Source organism: Panthera pardus, unplaced genomic scaffold (genome assembly GCF_024362965.1).
Source record: "Panthera pardus isolate Hobbes unplaced genomic scaffold, ASM2436296v1 HiC_scaffold_16, whole genome shotgun sequence".
Taxonomy (NCBI): Eukaryota; Metazoa; Chordata; class Mammalia; order Carnivora; family Felidae; genus Panthera; species Panthera pardus.
This window is the reverse complement of record NW_026526721.1, coordinates 134,383,739-134,402,436: the sequence shown is the minus strand read 5'-3', so window position 1 is coordinate 134,402,436 and position 18,698 is coordinate 134,383,739. Positions and strand designations below refer to the sequence as shown.

The 18,698-nt window shown below is 41.6% G+C and overlaps 1 protein-coding gene across 9 annotated transcripts in view; it reads left to right on the top strand.

Annotated features, from left to right (window-relative positions):
• Nucleotides 1-18,698, top strand: part of SATB1 (SATB homeobox 1) — a 100,089-nt gene that overhangs the window by 17,350 nt on the left and 64,041 nt on the right. For 4 of the 9 annotated variants that reach the window (XM_019435413.2, XM_019435439.2, XM_019435446.2 and 1 more), the window contains exons 2-5: nt 6,690-6,924; nt 10,631-10,807; nt 11,583-11,709; nt 12,474-12,597. In XM_019435413.2, the coding sequence (XP_019290958.1) occupies nt 6,714-6,924; nt 10,631-10,807; nt 11,583-11,709; nt 12,474-12,597 (639 nt within the window). In that variant the 5' untranslated portion in view covers nt 6,690-6,713. Of the gene's footprint in view, nt 1-2,127; nt 3,169-3,858; nt 3,970-6,689; nt 6,925-10,630; nt 10,808-11,582; nt 11,710-12,473; nt 12,598-18,698 lie in introns of those variants that run through there. The other 5 variants (XM_053903839.1, XM_053903837.1, XM_019435402.2 and 2 more) reach the window with 3 other exon arrangements.

Below are 18,698 nucleotides of genomic sequence, written 5' to 3'. Positions count from 1 at the left end.
CAGTTTGAAGCAACTATTAAAATCTACATCTTGGAAATTCCTAATTTAACCTATCATTGCAAAAATCATTGTCATAGAGATAATTGATGGTAACCAGTTATCTGTGTTTTTCTTTTAAATATCTTTCTGAAATAAGCTTAAGCTCTTCCATCTACAATACCAACTCAGACAGCAGTGCTACATTTTTTACACGTTTGTATTTTTCCTTATTGATTGTATTTCTTATACTTCAATTACAAAATCCTCCTCCGTATTTCCCCACCTTTCAGCTTTTAAAAATGTGACATCACGTGGGCTTTTTTGGTAAAGATTGCCTTATATTTATTTTCTTGCTTTCAATGTTGTGTTTTGTGTTTTATTATTACATGTTCTTCCTTTTGCTCAAGGCTTGGGTTTATATGTGCCAAGATTCACGGTTGCCTTCCTCGATTTTGACTAACCTTTCCGGTTTGTGGGTGAAACTTGGGTGCCATTAGAGTGATATATTTTCATTGTGTTTCTCCTAAACTTGTTCTCCCCAGGAGGCCATTATTTCCTATACTTCATCTTCTGCTTTACCTTCTGCTTTTCTTAGATTTCTAATGTAAACAGTGTCTCTAAGAGTGTATTGGTAGCTTTAAAGAGCTTAATTTGCATATTTCCCTCTTATCTCAGTACTTGTGCTAACTTGTTGCTTTTTTTATGTGTAACAAAATGTTTATCTGACCGATTTTTCTCTTTTCCCTACTAGTGTACTCTGAAAAATAATTCTTACAACATTTTTGGTTCTGTTTAATGATTAACTGCCTTCAGGGTTCTAAGATGTTAGTATTGAAACCCAAGCGATAAACGCTGCATCTCTGTTTTGAATGAGATGGTAATGTTCTTCGTTTTTATAGGAACTATATTTAATAGATTATCTAAATAAGAGGATCATACTTCTGTGCTAATGACCATTAATCTAACCGGGTAATTTACCCTAGATTACACAAGTATTTATTGCTACGACAGATGTATTTACCCATCCAAACTTTTCTTTTACTCGTCGTGAATTAATTTAAGAATGGTGACATCTTCTCCTTTGTGATAACAAGTCAGATCTCTTTCAAGTGACCCAAATTGTGGCTCAGCCTCTATGGGCCACGTATTTCTTCCTCCAACGTGTTTTATGGCTCAGAAGTGAGGGAGTTTTGAACCCACCCCTGACTAGATACAGAACGCTCTTACTCATCTTTTTTTTTTTTAATGTTGGCTCTCAATAGTTTGGGATTCATCCTCCTTTGAGGATAAATATTCGCGAGAGCTTTCTTTTCAAGGCTCCCGGCCTTTATTCCTGTGCAAACGTTTCTGCACCCTCCGCGCTTCTCCGCAGAGATCTACCTCCAATTGTCTGTCCCCTTCAGCCACTTCTGAAGTCCCCCTACCTCTGTACTCTGTGCCCGTCACCTGTACGCCCGGGCCCCTCTCCCGCGGGGCCTTGGCGCCCTCCCCGCCTCGCCCGGGTGCCCGCCCGCGACGCTCCCGACCTACTCCCTTCTGAGGCTTTTGCGCGCGTGGGTGGTTGGTTAGTTTCCCCTGGCGCCCTCCCCCCCTCCCCCCCGCCCTGGCCCTCGCCCCCTCCTCCCCCGCACTTTCTCCCCCCCACCCCCCCCGCCCCCCGCCAGTCGTGCCCCTCCTCCCGCCCCGCTCACTCTCGCACACCTGCCCCTGCCGCCCGCGCGCCGCGCGCTCCCCTCCCCGCCGAGGCGGCCGCTGCCAGGGAAGCCCCCTCTCCCCTCCCCTCCGCGCCCTCCCCGGCGCGCCTGGCGGCGGCCGGCGCTAGCCCTCGCGCGGCGCCCTGTTATTCTGGGTATTGTGTGTAATAAATGTCGGGCCGCCTCACTCTAATCAAGCTCATTACAAATTCTTGCGCGCCCTGGGCCGGAAATCGTGCGCTCCCCCCACCCCCCCCCACCCCTTCCCTCACTCATTCACTAGTTACTTGTCTTTCTGCTTTTTAACTCGCCGCCCCCGCCCCCTCCCCCAATCCCGGCCCTCCAGCCCGGGTTTTAATCCCCATCCCTTTTCCGCCTTCTCCTTGCACCCTGCCCCCCCCCCCCCCCGCCGCCTTCCTCCTCCGCTCCGCACCCCCTTCCTCCTCCTCTCCCTCCCCCCTCCGCCGCCGCCGCCGCCGCCGCCACTTTCTCGCTCGCTCCCGCTCCCCGGACGCGGCGGATGAGCCGGCCCCGCTGGGGAAGGGCTCGGGGCGGCGGCGGGCGGCCGGGAGGAGGCTGCGTGCTCGGGGCTGGGGCTGCGAGCGGGGTGATTTTGTATTAAAATGAGGAGGAGGAAGAAGCGGCAGCCACAGCGGCGGCGGCGGCAGCAGCGGCAGCAGCAGCGGCGGCAGGAGCAGCGGCGTAGAGGGCTGCAGCCCGGGCGGACGCGCGGAGCCGAGCTGGGCACGGCGGCGGCGGCGACAGCGGCCGGGATGAGTCAACTAATAATTTAATGGGGGCAGAGACGGCAGCGCGGGGGAGAGCGAGCGAGCGAGAGCGAGCGAGCGAGAGAGAGAGCAGCAGCCCCGTCCGGGGACTCGCGCTCACACGCACGCACACACACAAACACACACACACACACCTCTCCCTGTGCCACCCAGCAACAACCGGCCTCGTCACAACAACAGCAACAGCCGCCCTCTAGCCCGGCCCGGGGACCGAGCCTGAAGCCGGGGCGACTCCAAGGGACGCTTCCCACCCCTCCTCTTGCATTTCGGGAAACTCCTCATCAGTTTTGTTGGGGTTTCTGGGCTTCTTTTTTCCCCCCTAAGTCCCAGTGCCATTGTGGTGCTCGTTGTTTACCTCGGACTCGGGCTGAGTGAGAGCTCGGCGACTTTTTGGGGGGAGGGGGCGGGGAGTTCGTCGCTGCCGAGGCGGTGGAGGTGGCTGGGGGGGCGCCTTCAGATTCCCTCCCCCTCCCCCCAGACCCTCTTTTTCTCTCTCTCTCTCTACTCACTCGGCTCCCCAGGCGCTCGCAGCCCCGCGTCAATGGGCTGGGAGAGGGTCCTCGGGGCTGCTATCAGCGAGGGCCGAGTCAAAAGTGGCATTTCAGTGCCTTTCCGGGGCTCTTTCCGCGACCTTCTGCCCCCCACCCTCGCTGTTCCCCGGTAGATGCCCTCCTTGGGGGTGCGAGGCTGTGGGAAGAAAGTTTAAGGTTTGTTAATAATCAGTCGAAATTGTTGGGGAGGGGGTGGGGGCCGTTGGAAGGGAGGCGAGGTGGCCTTCCCCTCCCCGCGTTCTCCGGGGTTATTGGAAAATAATACCGCAAGTGACAGCCAGAAGTAGACTTTCTGTCCTCACACCCAAGAACCAGAGCGAGCGGGAGGGAGGGAGGGAGGGGAGCGAGGGGACCTTTTTTTTTTTTTTTTTTTTTTTTTTTTTCCTTTTTGGAGACCTTGTCCGCAGTGGGGGTTTTTTTTTTCTTCCCTTTTTAAGAGAATCCTCAGTCACCACCTCGCCTCCCCAGCACCACCACAGTGCACGGCTCATAACGGGTTTTGCTTTGTTTTTACGATTTTCCCCCCAACGAATCACTTGTCAGATCAATTTTATCTTCTCCCTCCTCCCTACTTCCCACTCTCCCCTCCTCCCCCATCGAAAACCCCGTTCTCCGAGGTTAGACATTTTACAAACCATATATGTTGTTTTTCGAATTGTGATTTTTTTTTTTTAACCCCCCTCTCCCATGGCTACTCTTCTAGACGTTTATTTCTGCCCTTCCCCCGCTTAGGGGGGCGGGGGTAGGGGAAGAGAAAATAATACAATTTCAGGGGAAGTCGCCTTCAGGTCTGCTGCTTTTTTTTTTTTTTTTTTTTTTTTTTTTTTTAATTAAAAAAAAAAAAAGGACATAGAAAACATCAGTCTTGAACTTCTCTTCAAGAACCCGGGCTGCAAAGGAAATCTCCTTTGTTTTTGTTATTTATATGCTGTCAAGTTTTGAAGTGGTGAGTTTCAGGTCGGTTTTGCTAATTTCACTCAGTAAAACTGCAGTGTTTCTGTTTCTAGATAGTACTTTGCTTCTTTGTCTCTTTAAAAGGTCACAGTGAAAGCTTGGCCTGGATCGTGCCGGCCATATGGAATGGATAAGGGCACAATCTCTTAAAATGTGATTATGGGGTTCTGTGGGGGCAAATGAGGTGATCCAGCAAGGAACTGGTTGAAAAAGATCCCACGTTGCAAAAAATAGGTTCTGGAAACCAGAATTTTGTGCTTTTCTTTTTTCCTTTTAGAGGGAATGATAGCAGTGTCTGAGTTCACGGTTTAATTCAGTAATGATCACATACAGACTTGTTTTAGAGAGAGGGAAACGGGATTTCGAGAAAGTAACCTGCATTCTGTGTGCCAACCAGACTTTACACTAAAATGCGTTTTAAAATGTGTAACTCAAAAGAAAACTCTTAAGCCTGGTATCTGTTGAGACCTTAGTTAGTTCCCGTGCTGTCAGTCCAGCAGGCCCCTGAAGGCTGCTCTTTGCAAGACCAAACTGAGGTTTGGTGAACTTTAGCCTTGGGCATAGAGTTTAAATGAGTAAATTGGGTGTTTTATGTGCATGTAATTTTGCTTTATAATGTAAAGCTTTTTACAAGATGACTGAGTGTTTAATAGACTCTTATAGGTGGGTATTGGAAGGATAATTTTGCATGACCTATATGATGTTTTGATTGTCAATACATTAACTAAATTATAATCTATCACTTTCATTTGCTGTACAGCTTATAATGCTGTTAAGCCTCATGACTACTTAATATGTTTTGTAGCATTAACTTTGATGCTGTTGTCTACTCCACCCCCCCCCCCACCTTTTTTTCTCAAATTGCCCCACGGGTTAAGTATTTTCTTTTCAAATCATATGTTATAAAATTCATCATCTGCTCTAGGGTAAGGCAACCAATTTCAGAAAAAGCAGCTCTGTATTATAATCCACACGAAACATTATAAACAGTGTTTTGAATAAGTTAATAATCATCACTCTCTAATTTTGGCTTTAGACGGTAGTAGTCTAATATAATGGAAAAGAGTAATCTTGATAAAAAGTGGTTAAAAGAGGCACATTTATTGTTAATGAACCTCATAACCAAAAACAGATGGGACCTCGATCAAGGGTAAACCTTTAGTTCTCAGCGTGCCACCCTAGAGTACAAGGATAAATAGCCATTATTTCTCAAACTTTATAGTTCCTCAATTGGTATTCTTAAGGTTACTTTTACTTTTAAACCTGCAGATTACCATTGTTACTTCCCCCTCCCACCCCAATTCACCTCTTTTCTTGATTATAATGAACAAAGTAATCTTTGGTTGAACAGGCAAAAAACATTTACAGAAAGGCCATGCTGATACAAGCTGGCTTTCAACAAACACAGATCTCAATAGCTTCTTTGGTGCAATAATTTTTTTTTTTTTTTTAAGTACAAGATATGTTGAATTACCAGACAGCTGGAAGAAAGTGGTAATTATTATAGTCTCTTTGGCTTTCCTAAATATGATCCCCAACCCCTTAGTATTCATGTGCTGCACACCTCAAGTACCATGAAAGTTTATAAAATAATTCTACTAAATCTGTTCTTATCAGTTCCAGTTAAAAGTGTATTTTAGAAGTGACTTTGAGGTCATACTAATTGCTTTATTATAAACTATGAAAATTGATGTCCAATGTATAATATAACTGAAAACAATGATCTGTTACACTTTTCCTAAAGTCAGTTAAGATGTTGACTTCACTGCATACTAAATGCTAGTGACTGTGTTTTACCAAAATCATCAAGATTTTTTTTTAAAGTGAGTTTAGCACTTCAATCTAATGTGTATACACAAAGTATCTTCAAGTTTTTTTCTGGTGAACTTGTTAGCAGCATTCTATTACTGAGGGACGCCTAAATATTAACACTAAAACACATAAGTTGTAATGCTTCAGTACCTGAAATATTTGAAGAAAGCCTCCACCTCCCATTTTCTTAAGGGTGAAGGGATCCAATCACATGTTTGAGCCAAGACTTGACTAGGTCTTTAACAGCTCATGTAAGTCCTGAAAATAGAAAACTTGAAAAGTAGAAAACTTTTTCTGTGAATTGACCTGTAAAGCCAATGAAGAGTTTAAAAAGCAGATATTTAGTACCTTCTTTTTAAGGTGGCATAGATATATTTATTTTTCCTCATAAAAATTAAACTATGTAAAAATATAAACATACACATCAGGTCTAATTAATATTTTGGACTGTGATAATCTTCCCATTCTTGATTAAAGTGTTGCTATTGTGTTCTGTAATGAGTTTCTAATTTTTAAAAATTGGGAGTACATAAATATGTTATTTTCTTTTTAACTACACTGGTGGTAATTCTTGTTCTACAAGTAAGCCCATTTCCTCCAACTTAGTTTTGTTGGTAGGTGACAAATTGTGTTTTTATTCTAATGTGTGTTGCTACAGTCTCCACAAATTATTTTGTTAACTTGAATGGAAATGTAATACTGTGATCTAGAAATAGAATTAACATCTGCATTATATTATGTACCTAGTTAAGCAATTTTACAAGTATGTTATATTTGTGGAGAGAAATAGGGACAAAATATTTACTTGGTGTATCATATATATATATGGAGAGAGAGAGAGAGAGAGAGAGGAAGAGAGAGGGAGAGACCCCCACCCAATTATAACATGTCTTCTTTTTAAATTCTGGCAGGTGATCTTTAGAGGGTAACTGAGTATGGATCATTTGAACGAGGCAACTCAGGGGAAAGAACATTCAGAAATGTCTAACAATGTGAGCGATCCGAAGGGTCCACCAGCCAAGATTGCCCGCCTGGAGCAGAACGGGAGCCCGCTAGGAAGAGGAAGGCTTGGGAGCACAGGTGCAAAAATGCAGGGAGTGCCTTTAAAACACTCGGGCCATCTGATGAAAACCAACCTTAGGAAAGGTAAATACTTGGGAGCCCAATCCTGGAAAGCTGCAAGGCCTTGTGTCTACTCAAGGCCACTTTGTGTGGGGGTGGGAGAGGCAGAACGTGTCTCTGTATGTCCTTTTCCTTGATTCTCTTTCTGATGTGAAATTAGTTGCATTCCAGGCTGCAGTGTCCGTCATGTTTGGAAAGTATAGGCTCTGTGCTTGAGCGCGGTACCTGACCTGTCTCCTATGTAGACTGCAGTCTTTGGCTGTTTGGGATGATAAGGACTGAGTTACATATAATGGCCTTCCTGACACAAGGCTTCCGTGGATAAGGTGTTGTGGTAGTAGAGAATATGTAGGTGGCTGTTGCTTAAACTGACCCTGATTGAGAATAAGACACTTAGATTGAGTACTGTTCTAGCTTTTTCAGAGGGTTACTAGCTGTAAGTCGTTTTCAGAGACAATGGGAACCTTACGTGATACGATGGAAAAGTTTTGCGATATCCTTTTTTGTGGTTTGTTTTCTTAAGAGCAGATTTATTATTTAGCAGTGAAAACCCTGATGATTCTAATTCTTTGTTTCTGCTGCAGTTGAGTATTTTTGATAAAGGAAGGGCAGACTTAGGCAAGTTTATCGGGGGAAGCGTGTAACTGTGTGACTCCTTTCTACCAATTCTATATTAAATTGATGAAGTTTAACAACTTTGTGTTCAGCACCGCTACTTGTGTAGATCAGTGCCTCTATGGGTAGAACGTGTGTGTCTCATAATGGCCTTTATTTTGTCTCTGAACAACTGTGCATAGGAGTCAGATTCTCCTTACATTTGCTAATAAGCCAAGGATAAAAATGCCATCTTTTAGCAACCAAGAATATTAAGTAGGTAAAGTTAGAAGGCAGAGGAATTTCATTGTGTTTGATGCATAACATTTATCATACAATCATTTATTTTTTTCTTGGTTTGGCGAAAACAAAGAATATATTGATCCTGAAATGAACAGACACAGCAGTCCGTATTGTTAGATCTTTATCTATTAAAAATGGAAAAACAGCACTTCAGCAAATTCTTTGGCCTCTACTCATGATTACCCTATTTATTGATTGTTTGCCAAGAATGTATGCATCTTAAGAAAGCCAGGGTAAGAGCATTAAAAATATAATTTATTACGGCTTTTCAAACTGAGTGCATTAATATTGTACTGTGAAGCACTGGGGCTCTATAAAAAAGACTTTCTGACGCCTGCAAACATATAAGTTCCATAAATTCCTAAATAGGAGATTTCAGCTGTCTCTGGTATTATGTGATATTTGCACAGCAAACTTTAATGCCAGGACAGTTTTAGACAAGGATTCTACAGACTTCACTGCTCCTTATGGCAGACGTGCTGTTTACACAGGCTCATAAACCTTCAGCAAAAGCTTCTAAGACTGCCTCCAGGTTTAAATCATGTGGTATTTTTAGCATTCAGCAGTGACCAGTGCACTCCCCTTTTAATGCTGGAAGGTTACGAAGTTGCTGTAGTTGGAAGTCTCGCCAAACACTAGCACTAATAATCAGACAGTTCAGAGAAGGCTCCTGTTCAGCGTTACTCCCAGTATCAGTAAGGCGACGGTGACAAGTTGGCTGGGAGGTTTAGCAGCTAGATTTGTAATTAAGTGATTCTGTTGCCCCTTATCAGTAGTCACCTTAATTATCTATAGGGTATCTCGAAATAAAATCCAGAGTAAATCCAGTATGTTTCAACAGTTTGCAAAAGCGACAGCTACTTTCATAGGTCTAAGGAGCATAGAGTATAGAACACGTCTGTATCATTCTATAAGAGGAAAAATCAATGCGTGTGTTTTTGTTGCACTAACCCAACTCTTTGAAGCCATCAGAACAGGGGGAGGAGAAACCAAAGTACAGTAATTTCACTTCCTGCTCAATTTTTTTTTAAAACACTGCTTTCACAGTGACATATTTTTAAAATCCAGTTTAATTGTAGAAGGTTTTCAGCTTCAAACAACCAAATTACTAAAGCTTTTTGGTGGTGATGATGTGTTGTTGTTGTTGTTGTTGTTTTTCATCTTATTTTTCATGTGCATGGTTTCTGTTTGACAGGTGCTAGATAAAAATTGTGGCTGAGATGAGAAAGCACTACTTAAGAAAAAGAGGTTGGATGTTTTTGTTTATTTGTGTAGGAAATTTTGCCAAAGTACCTTCAAGCCAAGGAAGAAATCACCAGTTTGCATGTTGCTATTTTTGCTGTGGTCTTCCCAAGTCTTCTTCTGATCCCTGACAGGTTCTCTCTCTGGTATAAAACAGATGAATGAATGACAAGAATATTGGCAAGCTCTGTGGCTTGTTTTTCATGCCTAGCCTGTTGGGTACCTCCGAATGAGTTTGTGAGCTTTCCTAAGTAAACCTAAAGGGGTTTATTTGTCAGAGCTAGAATCTCTAGTGAACAGTTCGCTAAGGCTTTGGTGAAGATGCGCATGTAGACAAATGTAGCTGTTTTACTGCCAGCTTTTGTTCAGCATAAACGAGAAAACAGAGCGTGTTGAAGGGGCATCGCTGGTGTCAGTAGGATATCCTGATTTTTAGCTCTGGTTGGTGTGTGCTAGAAATCTCCAGAAGTTGGTAGGATTGATTCTGGGAGTCCAGAGGGCAGAGCTTATAGAGGCATTAACGTTATGGGACTAATTGGGGATCCTGGGTGCCCTGTTAAAGTAACCCTTGTCATCATTTATGCTAAAGATGATACCCTCCTGGCAGTTTGCCACAGTACAGTTCAGACGCATCTGCTTTTAACCCTTTTCCGTATATCACTGGAAGTCTGACAGTGCGCTGCATAAACACCTTGAGGACTACAGCATTCCGTGATTTCAGTTTCTAGAAGCCTCTTTTCCAACAGTGGTGTGGCCTGTGCTTATTAATAATCATCTGGCTACTGAGTTATTACATGGACTAAAGTAAATAGAGAACACATCAGATCTGTGCAGATTCCTTTATCCGAATCTGTTATTACGAGGCCAGTTTCCTTTTCTCTGTCTCCTAACCTGTCACAAAGATTGTTTATTTTCAGGGCATGTGGTGACTGTGATGTCTTTTTAGTCAGGTACATTAAATGAGTAGCCATAAAGATAAATCTTAATTATTTGCATTATGCACATATTGAAATCACATATTTTGAACATCAGTTTGGTGAAGTTTTGTGTTTCTTGTATGGAACTGTTAAGTAACGATCTTCAAAAAGGAAGAAAAATGCTAATAATTTTATAGTCAAAGATCCTCTGGGCACAAGCAGGGCAAGTTCAATATCAACAAAAGGATGTAGGAAGCGGGAAGGTGGGCTCCTCTGAAGACCAGTGTAGTGAGTTACATTTGCACACTGTATACCACTTCTGGGAGATCAGACAAGATACTTCTCTCTCGTCAGCATTATTATTTGATCAAAAAGGTAATTCTGCGTTAATTGACTTTGGAAAATACACTGTTGAGATGAAAACAGAGCCCAAGTTACCTTAGGACCAAGTTCACATTCTAGTTAAATATTTCTCTTACAACTTTAAAACATAAAAGAACGTACATGTTTGTGTGTGCGTGCTTGTATTTCTGTGCCCTGTCTGCCTGGGAAACACAGTCTCCCCTTCTCTCACTGTTGGGAAGATTTATTTTCATGGCTTAGTTTTTCCTCCCCCCGGATTGTGTATCTGAAGGCTGTCGGTTTGCGTCTCTCCTTCTCTGTCTCTTTGACAGGAACCATGCTACCAGTTTTCTGCGTGGTGGAACATTATGAAAATGCCATTGAATATGACTGCAAGGAGGAGCATGCGGAATTTGTGTTGGTGAGAAAGGATATGCTTTTCAACCAGCTGATAGAAATGGCATTGCTGTCTCTGGGTTATTCGCATAGCTCTGCTGCCCAGGCCAAAGGTAAATAATGCATCCGTGGGGTTGGAAAAATTGCTTGGCATCCTTTGTTTACTTTGCAGGGAAAGCACTGAATATTTTTATTCAAAGAACTGTAGCCTGTGTGTTGCACTCGTGCCTTATAGACTGTGGGTTTAAAAAATTGGCTTAATTCAGTTTGGTTTAGTTAACACACATTTTGCGCGTGTGGAATGTCGAGGTAGATTTTTTTTTTTAAATTACTTCAGCTGAATCATTAGTATGCTTATTGACCTTAATAATCTGCTCCACTGAGGACCCACAAGGAAGTGAGGAGCGTATTTGAGCAGATGGACTGTTGAGAGTCAATTTGCATTTATGACTGAATATCTAGTTCTGTTTCTTTTATTCTGTTTCTGATGGTTTTATGGGCTGTAAAGTATTTTTCAATGCTGATTCCCATTGCAATAGAGAATCTTATCTAAATCGTAAAGCCATTTAGAACTGGTTCAGCTATGTCTTATTAGAACTTCCTGTAAGTTAGGAAAATGTGGCCTGTGCATAGGTTTTATTGATGGGCTTTTATTTCCCAAATAATAAACAACCCTTCAGTCATTTACATAATTTTACAATTTGGAAAGCTAAGCTGTGAATATTTTCATTGACCTGCCTTTTAGAGGGAAGGGAATCATTCAAACAGAAATCACAGTATTGCTTGTGGTGGGGGCAGCGTAAAAAACAAGGACAACGACAACCTCCTGCTGGAAATATTATCTGAAGGGTACGATATTTAGTGATGTATTCTCTTTATCTGGAATAGGGCTAATCCAGGTCGGAAAGTGGAATCCAGTGCCACTATCTTATGTGACAGACGCCCCTGATGCTACGGTAGCAGATATGCTTCAAGACGTGTACCATGTGGTCACATTGAAAATTCAGTTACACAGGTGAGTCAGGACAGCAGTTCTAGGGCAGAACGTTTTCCGTGCCTGCTCTTTGGAAATAAAGCGTGTCTGGTCAGCCTTTGATGTGCATTTACTGGGTGTTTCAGAAAGGTAAATCCAAATTGATTTCATTGTTTTGCCCCTTCTGCTTTATTTTCCTAACTTCAGTGGATATTGAAAACCCGCTCCCCCCCCACCCCCAAATTTGTAGGTTTTATGCAGGATATCAAAAGACAAGACTTTTTATATTTAGTCAATTAAATGATGCATTACAAGAAGGCATTTTACATAAAGTTTACTTAAGAGAAAAATATTTTTGCATATCATGAACAGTGCCATCTGTGTACATTTTGTGAAAGAATGCCTTATTCACTATTGCCGCGATCTCATTTATTTATTTATTTTTTTTACCATTTTAATTCGTATGAACGGAGTCACGAAAGGAAAACGGTTAATACGTTAATGCTTTTCACGATGGCTCGCGAGAAAGCAGTACACCTTAAATTGTCTTCCCAAGCGCATCAGAGCAGGAAGGTAGAAGTAACGTGAAAAAATAGCCACCACAGGCAGCTGATGTATAATTCATGCATCGATACAGCAGATGTGTTGTATAAAGTAATTAACTAATCGGAACAATCAGGAGACCGAGAGCAATCTCCAGATGCATCTGTTTGATGCGCAAAATGAAATCTGTCTGTCTTAAAGGAATGTTCTGCAGCGGGATGCAATCTTGTAATAATCCCCTTTCTAATCTATGTCTCAAATAGTTGCCCCAAACTAGAAGACTTGCCTCCCGAACAATGGTCGCACACCACAGTAAGGAATGCTCTGAAGGACTTACTGAAAGATATGAATCAGAGTTCGTTGGCCAAGGAGTGCCCCCTTTCACAGGTACTTAGCATAGCATGTAATAAATAATAAGCCATCATGGGCAGCCCTGATTTCAGGTTTGATGGGGCTCCATAGTCGAAAGCAACTGGTATCTGAAGCAGGTCTGTCAAAATTGCAAGGTGACTTGACCCCTGGTGACTTGTAACAATATGCCTGATTTATTCTGGACAGCGCCGTTACGCTTTTTCTCCCTTGGGGAAAAGAGCAAAGGAGAAACAGCTCAGCAGAAGACTGCCTTAGCTTGTTTTTAGATTCCTCCTCTGAGTTCTCTGAGCATGGAAGCTGCATTCTCCTGAGTGTCCTTATGTAAGAGAGAGTAAAGGTTGTATAACCTCCAGGAACCTTTGGTGAGCGCGAGCGGCAGTGTAAGTGTTAATGGAAAACTTCGCCATGCTACCTCAATAAAAAAAAAAAAAGAGTACAGTTTCTAGATATTTTATCCGTTAGAAAAAAAGGAGGAAAAAAAGCATTTCGTATAAACAATCATAAAAATAAGGAGTTTCTTCCCTGTAACTAAAGGTTGAGTGGTGCTCGGGGTTTTGTCACCAGTTCTGTGGCATTGGTTTACTTGTTTTGCTTTGTTCTTTGGTGGAATTTTATTTTTTCCTCTGAGATTCCTGTCATGTTATCAGAGACTCTTGAAATGAGACAAAGATTTATTATTGTATTTGATATTTTAGAATGAATTTTGGTGAAGCGTAACTAAAACTCTAGATGGAGACTGCCCCTTTTTCTAAATTTCAAACCAAACATTTTTGATCACGCTCGGCTGATTTCACATAAGAAAGGGTGCTGTGAACCTGCTCTTCATGGGCTGCTTGTGTAGTCGCTACATAATTGTGTCAAGATGCCATCCCCCGATGTGAGGTCATCCCGTGATCTAGTACGATTCAGGTATGATCCGACGAGATTTTTACCCCATTTTGAAGTTTTTCTTTTATGTCAAGTTCAAAATGGAATCCTGAGTGTTAGTCTGTCAGTCACTTGAATGTGAACCGTATGACTCTGCTATAAACATTTCTGCTCTTGAGATTTTCTCAAAATATACTTCCAGTGTGATGCTCGTGAAGGTACTGGTACCTTCAGAAGGAAGCTTGCGGGCTTTTGTGCTACTGTCTTATGGAAACTCCATGTATCCCAGGTTGCTGCATTACAGTCCATCGGCTTTACTTTGATATTTGTTAACAATTATAGGAGTGAAGCAAGTGAATTAAATTTATAGTTAATTATGGCTTTCTATATTATAAGGTAAGCTGTAGCCATAGGTAAAAAAATTTTTATATTGCAGGTGTCAGTTTCTTGGAATTCAGGGCAAATTCTTTTTGTCATTTAGCTTATTTCCTTCTATCTTCCCTCTCTCACCCTTGGAGTAGAGAGGATGTGCTCACCCTTGGAGTAGGGAGGATGTGAATTTATAACCATCGAATACAAGTAATTTAAATTAATTAAACACAGTTAAATCAATAGGATGATATAATGAAGCAGGTGACTCTTACATCTGGGACTTGGGGTTTCGCAGACAACTCCAGATAATGTCACTTGGTTACTAGCATTTGAAAACTTGAAATGGCCTAGAAATAAACTTTTTTAGAATTCAAAGTTAAGACCTACGTAGCCCCAGTATGTTGCTGGATGTCCCATTGATTTTGGGAGGAAATTCAGGCAACGATTTCAGGCATTTACTGTGAACCGGAGAAGAGAATGCTAGTGCAAGTATTTACTGATATAAGCAGGGAGAACTGATTGTTCAGTGACCTCAACATTCAGCCAGTAAACTCTACCTCACTATAGCCTGGAAATATACTTGTGAACGTACTTAATGTTATCATGGGAAGTGAATTGAATACAGACAATTATAACATTAAACGGAACGACCAGATGAAATTCGGGGCTTGGTTTTGGAGTCCTCCGTGGGTGAGCTTCTGTGGAGATGCGTCTAGGAGAACATGAGGCTGTGTGTAAGCTGGAGCCCCTGCTGTGATCGTGAAGTGGTGGAACCAGGCTGTAACTTCACCATCAGTTGTAGTTACAGTTGTCCTTTCTTTAAAAATACCTTTCGAAAAAACTACGTGTGGTTTACCAGTGGCAACAGATATTTGAGGTTAATTTAACGCTTAATATGAAAAAAAGGCGACCTGTTCTTTAAATGTGAGGGGGTTACTTCTCTCTCTAGAATGAGTCCATGAATCTGAATACTTAATCTGGAACGTTGTAATAATGAACTGGTTTCCCTTTGCTTCTTGATTTTCTTTTTTGTTGTAAGTTATTAAAGAAGAGAGAACCAGGCTCTGTCAGGCCTTAGCCCAAAATATATGGTGAGCTGGGCAAAACAACTCTTTCTCTCCCCTATGGTTGAGATACAGTGATGAAGATGGCTTTGTGAAAAATGCCTTGCAAGTAAATATTGCCTCACTTTTACACAAAATGGAACCCGACGCGAAGAAACACTCATGTTAAGACTTGTTTAGCCCCCCGCCCCGGCCTGTGGAGTTTTCATCTACTTGCTTGAGCATTTTGAGTATAAAAGTCTAGCATACACATTTTGCTGTACATTGAGAGTTTTGTTTACTATGATAAAATACCTCAATGGCAAGTATAGCTACAGGGCCCCTTAATACTATGCTTAGCAGAATGTCCAGCCTCTGGACCCTAGCTTGACTCCCTTTACAGAGTAGAGTCCGGGAGGGAAAACCAATGGGAATCCAGCAGGAATGTGCTTGGGGTGCCTGAGAAGCCTTGCCTCCAGTGCTCTTCGGAGGATTGCCCCACACTTGCTAGACAGATGTCCTTGGAATATTCAAACTAGGTTTTGGTTTTTTTTAATTTTTTTTTCAACATTTATTTATTTTTGAGACAGAGAGAGACAGAGCACGAACGGGGGAGGGTCAGAGAGAGGGAGACACAGAAGCGGAAACAGGCTCCAGGCTCTGAGCTGTCAGCACAGAGCCCGACGCGGGGCTCGAACTCACGGACCGCGAGATCATGACCTGAGCCGAAGTCGGCCGCTTAACCGACTGAGCCACCCAGGCGCCCCTCAAACTAGGTTTTTATTGTACCCAGACTCTTCCTTGGACAGATGAAGAAGCCAATGAGCCTAGAGGTTAGTCAAAACACTGGTTAGTGTCTGACCCAAAAATCCTTTCCCAATGATAAATTGTAGAGTGTGTTGATTTTAAAATGCACACTTAATGTTTTTGTGCAATAATGTGTGATAATATTTGCAAGGTTTTCTCCAGCTGCAGAAATTCCGTAAGGGTGCATGTGGTTTGATTTATAACTATGCCTTTATTTCTGTGACCTCTTTCCTAAATCATGAATCTGCCCAAATAGATTGACATCCATCTATTACGTTTTTGTATCACGTGTTTATTTTTGTAAAAACATGCTAAGATGCAAACACTTAGCTCCTTATGGAGCCGAAGTCGATCGCTTTCTTGGTCGCTTTCTTGTTACTTTTACTTTTTTCAGTGGATGTGGTTGGATAAGGCGGGCGTTGTATTCTGAACTGCAAGTAAGAAGGAGAGAATCAATCTGGCTTGGGGACAAGAAAGCCTGTGGTCATAAGAACATTGAGTGTATGGATTCGGGAGGTAAATGGGAACTTAGAAAGAAGTAAACATTTGATTTACAATAAAACATTTCATTTTCATTTTAGTTTTCCCTGAAGTTTTAGAAATTGAACTTAAGCACTGGATAAATATATATACATTCAGTATAAGGATAGATTCATTTTGTTAAAAGGTCAAGGATTACTTCTCCCAGCCTAACTAATGTCTTTCTTCTAAAAATGTTTAGATCAGATATTCCTGAGAAATTATAATCTGATACGTGCATTTTTACCACCCCTACCCCACCACACACACACACACACACACACACACACACACACTCACCCATCATGACTTTCACATTGTTAAGGGATTGGATTACTATTTCCTTTCTCGCCTAGAGATCAGTAGCCCCAGGCCCTAGTCCTACATGAAGTAAGTGAAAAGCATAATTTTTATTTTCAAGTAGCAAAATATATATAAAATGTATTTAAGTTTGAATGTTTCATTTATATTTTTATATGAAATTTATTGTCAAATTGGTTTCCATACAACACCCAGCGCTCATCCCAACAGGTGCCCTCCTCAATACCCATCACCCACCTTCCCCTCCCTCCTAAGAATGTTTCATTTAGAAGTTGTATTGAATAAAATCATCTTTCCTTTTCCTGAGAGCATCTAAGATCTAATATATGCCAGACTTTCTGTTAGGTATTGGTAGGACAGGTAAACCTGCCCTCCTGAAGCTTACCGTTTGATCATGCTGATTCTATGAAACTTGACAGTCACTGCCATAAGCATCTAATAGACCTCTGTGCTCAGTTGATTTTCAGTCTATATGATGCATAGCACCAGAGCAACAACTTAAAAATCCATATCAGTTGTACTATAAATACGTGTTTTTTAAATTGCACTTTGCATTATTGTTTCATAATTTTTAGACTGAAATGACACTTTGAAAATTTGTAAATAAGCATTAATAATCACTCTATAGAGGGAGCACCTGGGTGGCTTAGTCGGTTAGGCGTCTGACTTCGGCTCAGGTCATGGTCTCCTGGTCAGTGAGTTCGAGTCCCGTGTCGGGCTCTGTGATGACAGCCTGGATCCTGCTTCGGATTCTGTGTGTGTGTCTCTCTCTCCCCTCCACTCATGCTCTGTCTCTCTCTCTCTCTGTCTCTCAAAAATAATAAACACTTAAAAAAATTTAAAAAAAATCACTCTCTAGACAGCACCCAACATCAATATTCATCTATTGTATTTCATCTGAGAGTCTAACCCTATGAAATTTATTCACATGTTCACATACTTAACTCATTCAAAACTATGTATTGGCAGTCTGCTGTGTGACAGGTTTCCTGTTTTCTATGTGGTAATAAGGATGATACACCTTCATAATTGAAATAATTTTATTTAGTGCTTTTGATGTAGGATGGGCAAGTCCATCACCCTGAGTGGAATATAGTTTGTGTTGTACTCACAGTGGAGGCAGCGTTTAAATGAGTCTCATGGTTACATAGCTGCTAAAGCAGAGGAGAGAGAATTCACACCCAGAGCCTGTGAGCTTAACTAAATATCCTTCTTGGTCATATATAGATGAAAGATTTTTTTAAGGCTTTCTCAAATTAATTTGATGCGTTTTGTAAAATACTTCCATTTCCCTGAAGTACTGGTAACTACTTACAGTTTTCCAATCGCATTTATTCTCATTGCTGAAATTTTGGTTTAGCAGATGTGTTTTGATTTTGTTGTTTGCACATTGACTTGCTTTGAAAGTATTGTTGTTTCATGCCCCTAGTTTAGAAGTGAGAGGGTAGTTTAGAGCACAGGGACTAACTTCTGGGATACAGGTGTTTTGGAGGTTCCAAAAGGCTTGAGTTTACTAGCTCTATGGCAGTCACTTCCTCCCCCCATCCTGTCACATCCATCTGGATCAATAGGTATAATTGAGCTAATAGGCCTTTATTTTGAACCCCAAGACAGTGTTAGGAATTTGCATTGGAAGTAGTGGGCACTTTAATTTCTTGAGTCTATTTGCAAGTATAGACCTTCCTCAGCCACTGGCCTGATATGATAGATGAGGATATAACTGCCCAACTCCATTTAAAAATAGAGCGTTTCCTGTTTGAGATGTGCTTGTAGGTTTTTATACTTGCCCGTTCCTGATTAATACATAAATCTTATTGGATACATAAACTTTTTTAAATTCTAGGACTTTTCCCAGTCCTTACTCTACTGACCATGGGTATCCAAGGTTATGAACATCTGCTTTGCCAGGCACTGAAGTACTTGATACTGATTGGATTTTACTACCATTTTCAGCAATGAGATTCATAAAGGAAATGGTAAACCAGTCTTATATGGGTAGTAGTGTGAATTGCTACTTATTTTTTTCTGCCTTTCTATTGGAACTAGTTATTCTTCATTCTCTTTGAACTTAGTCATCTGCTCTGTGTTAATATTATAATGTATAGAATTTACAATAGAAGAATAAAAATGTCCTCCAAATTGCAAGTTTTCCTAAGTCTCATATAGCAGGCTCAATTTTAGCTGATT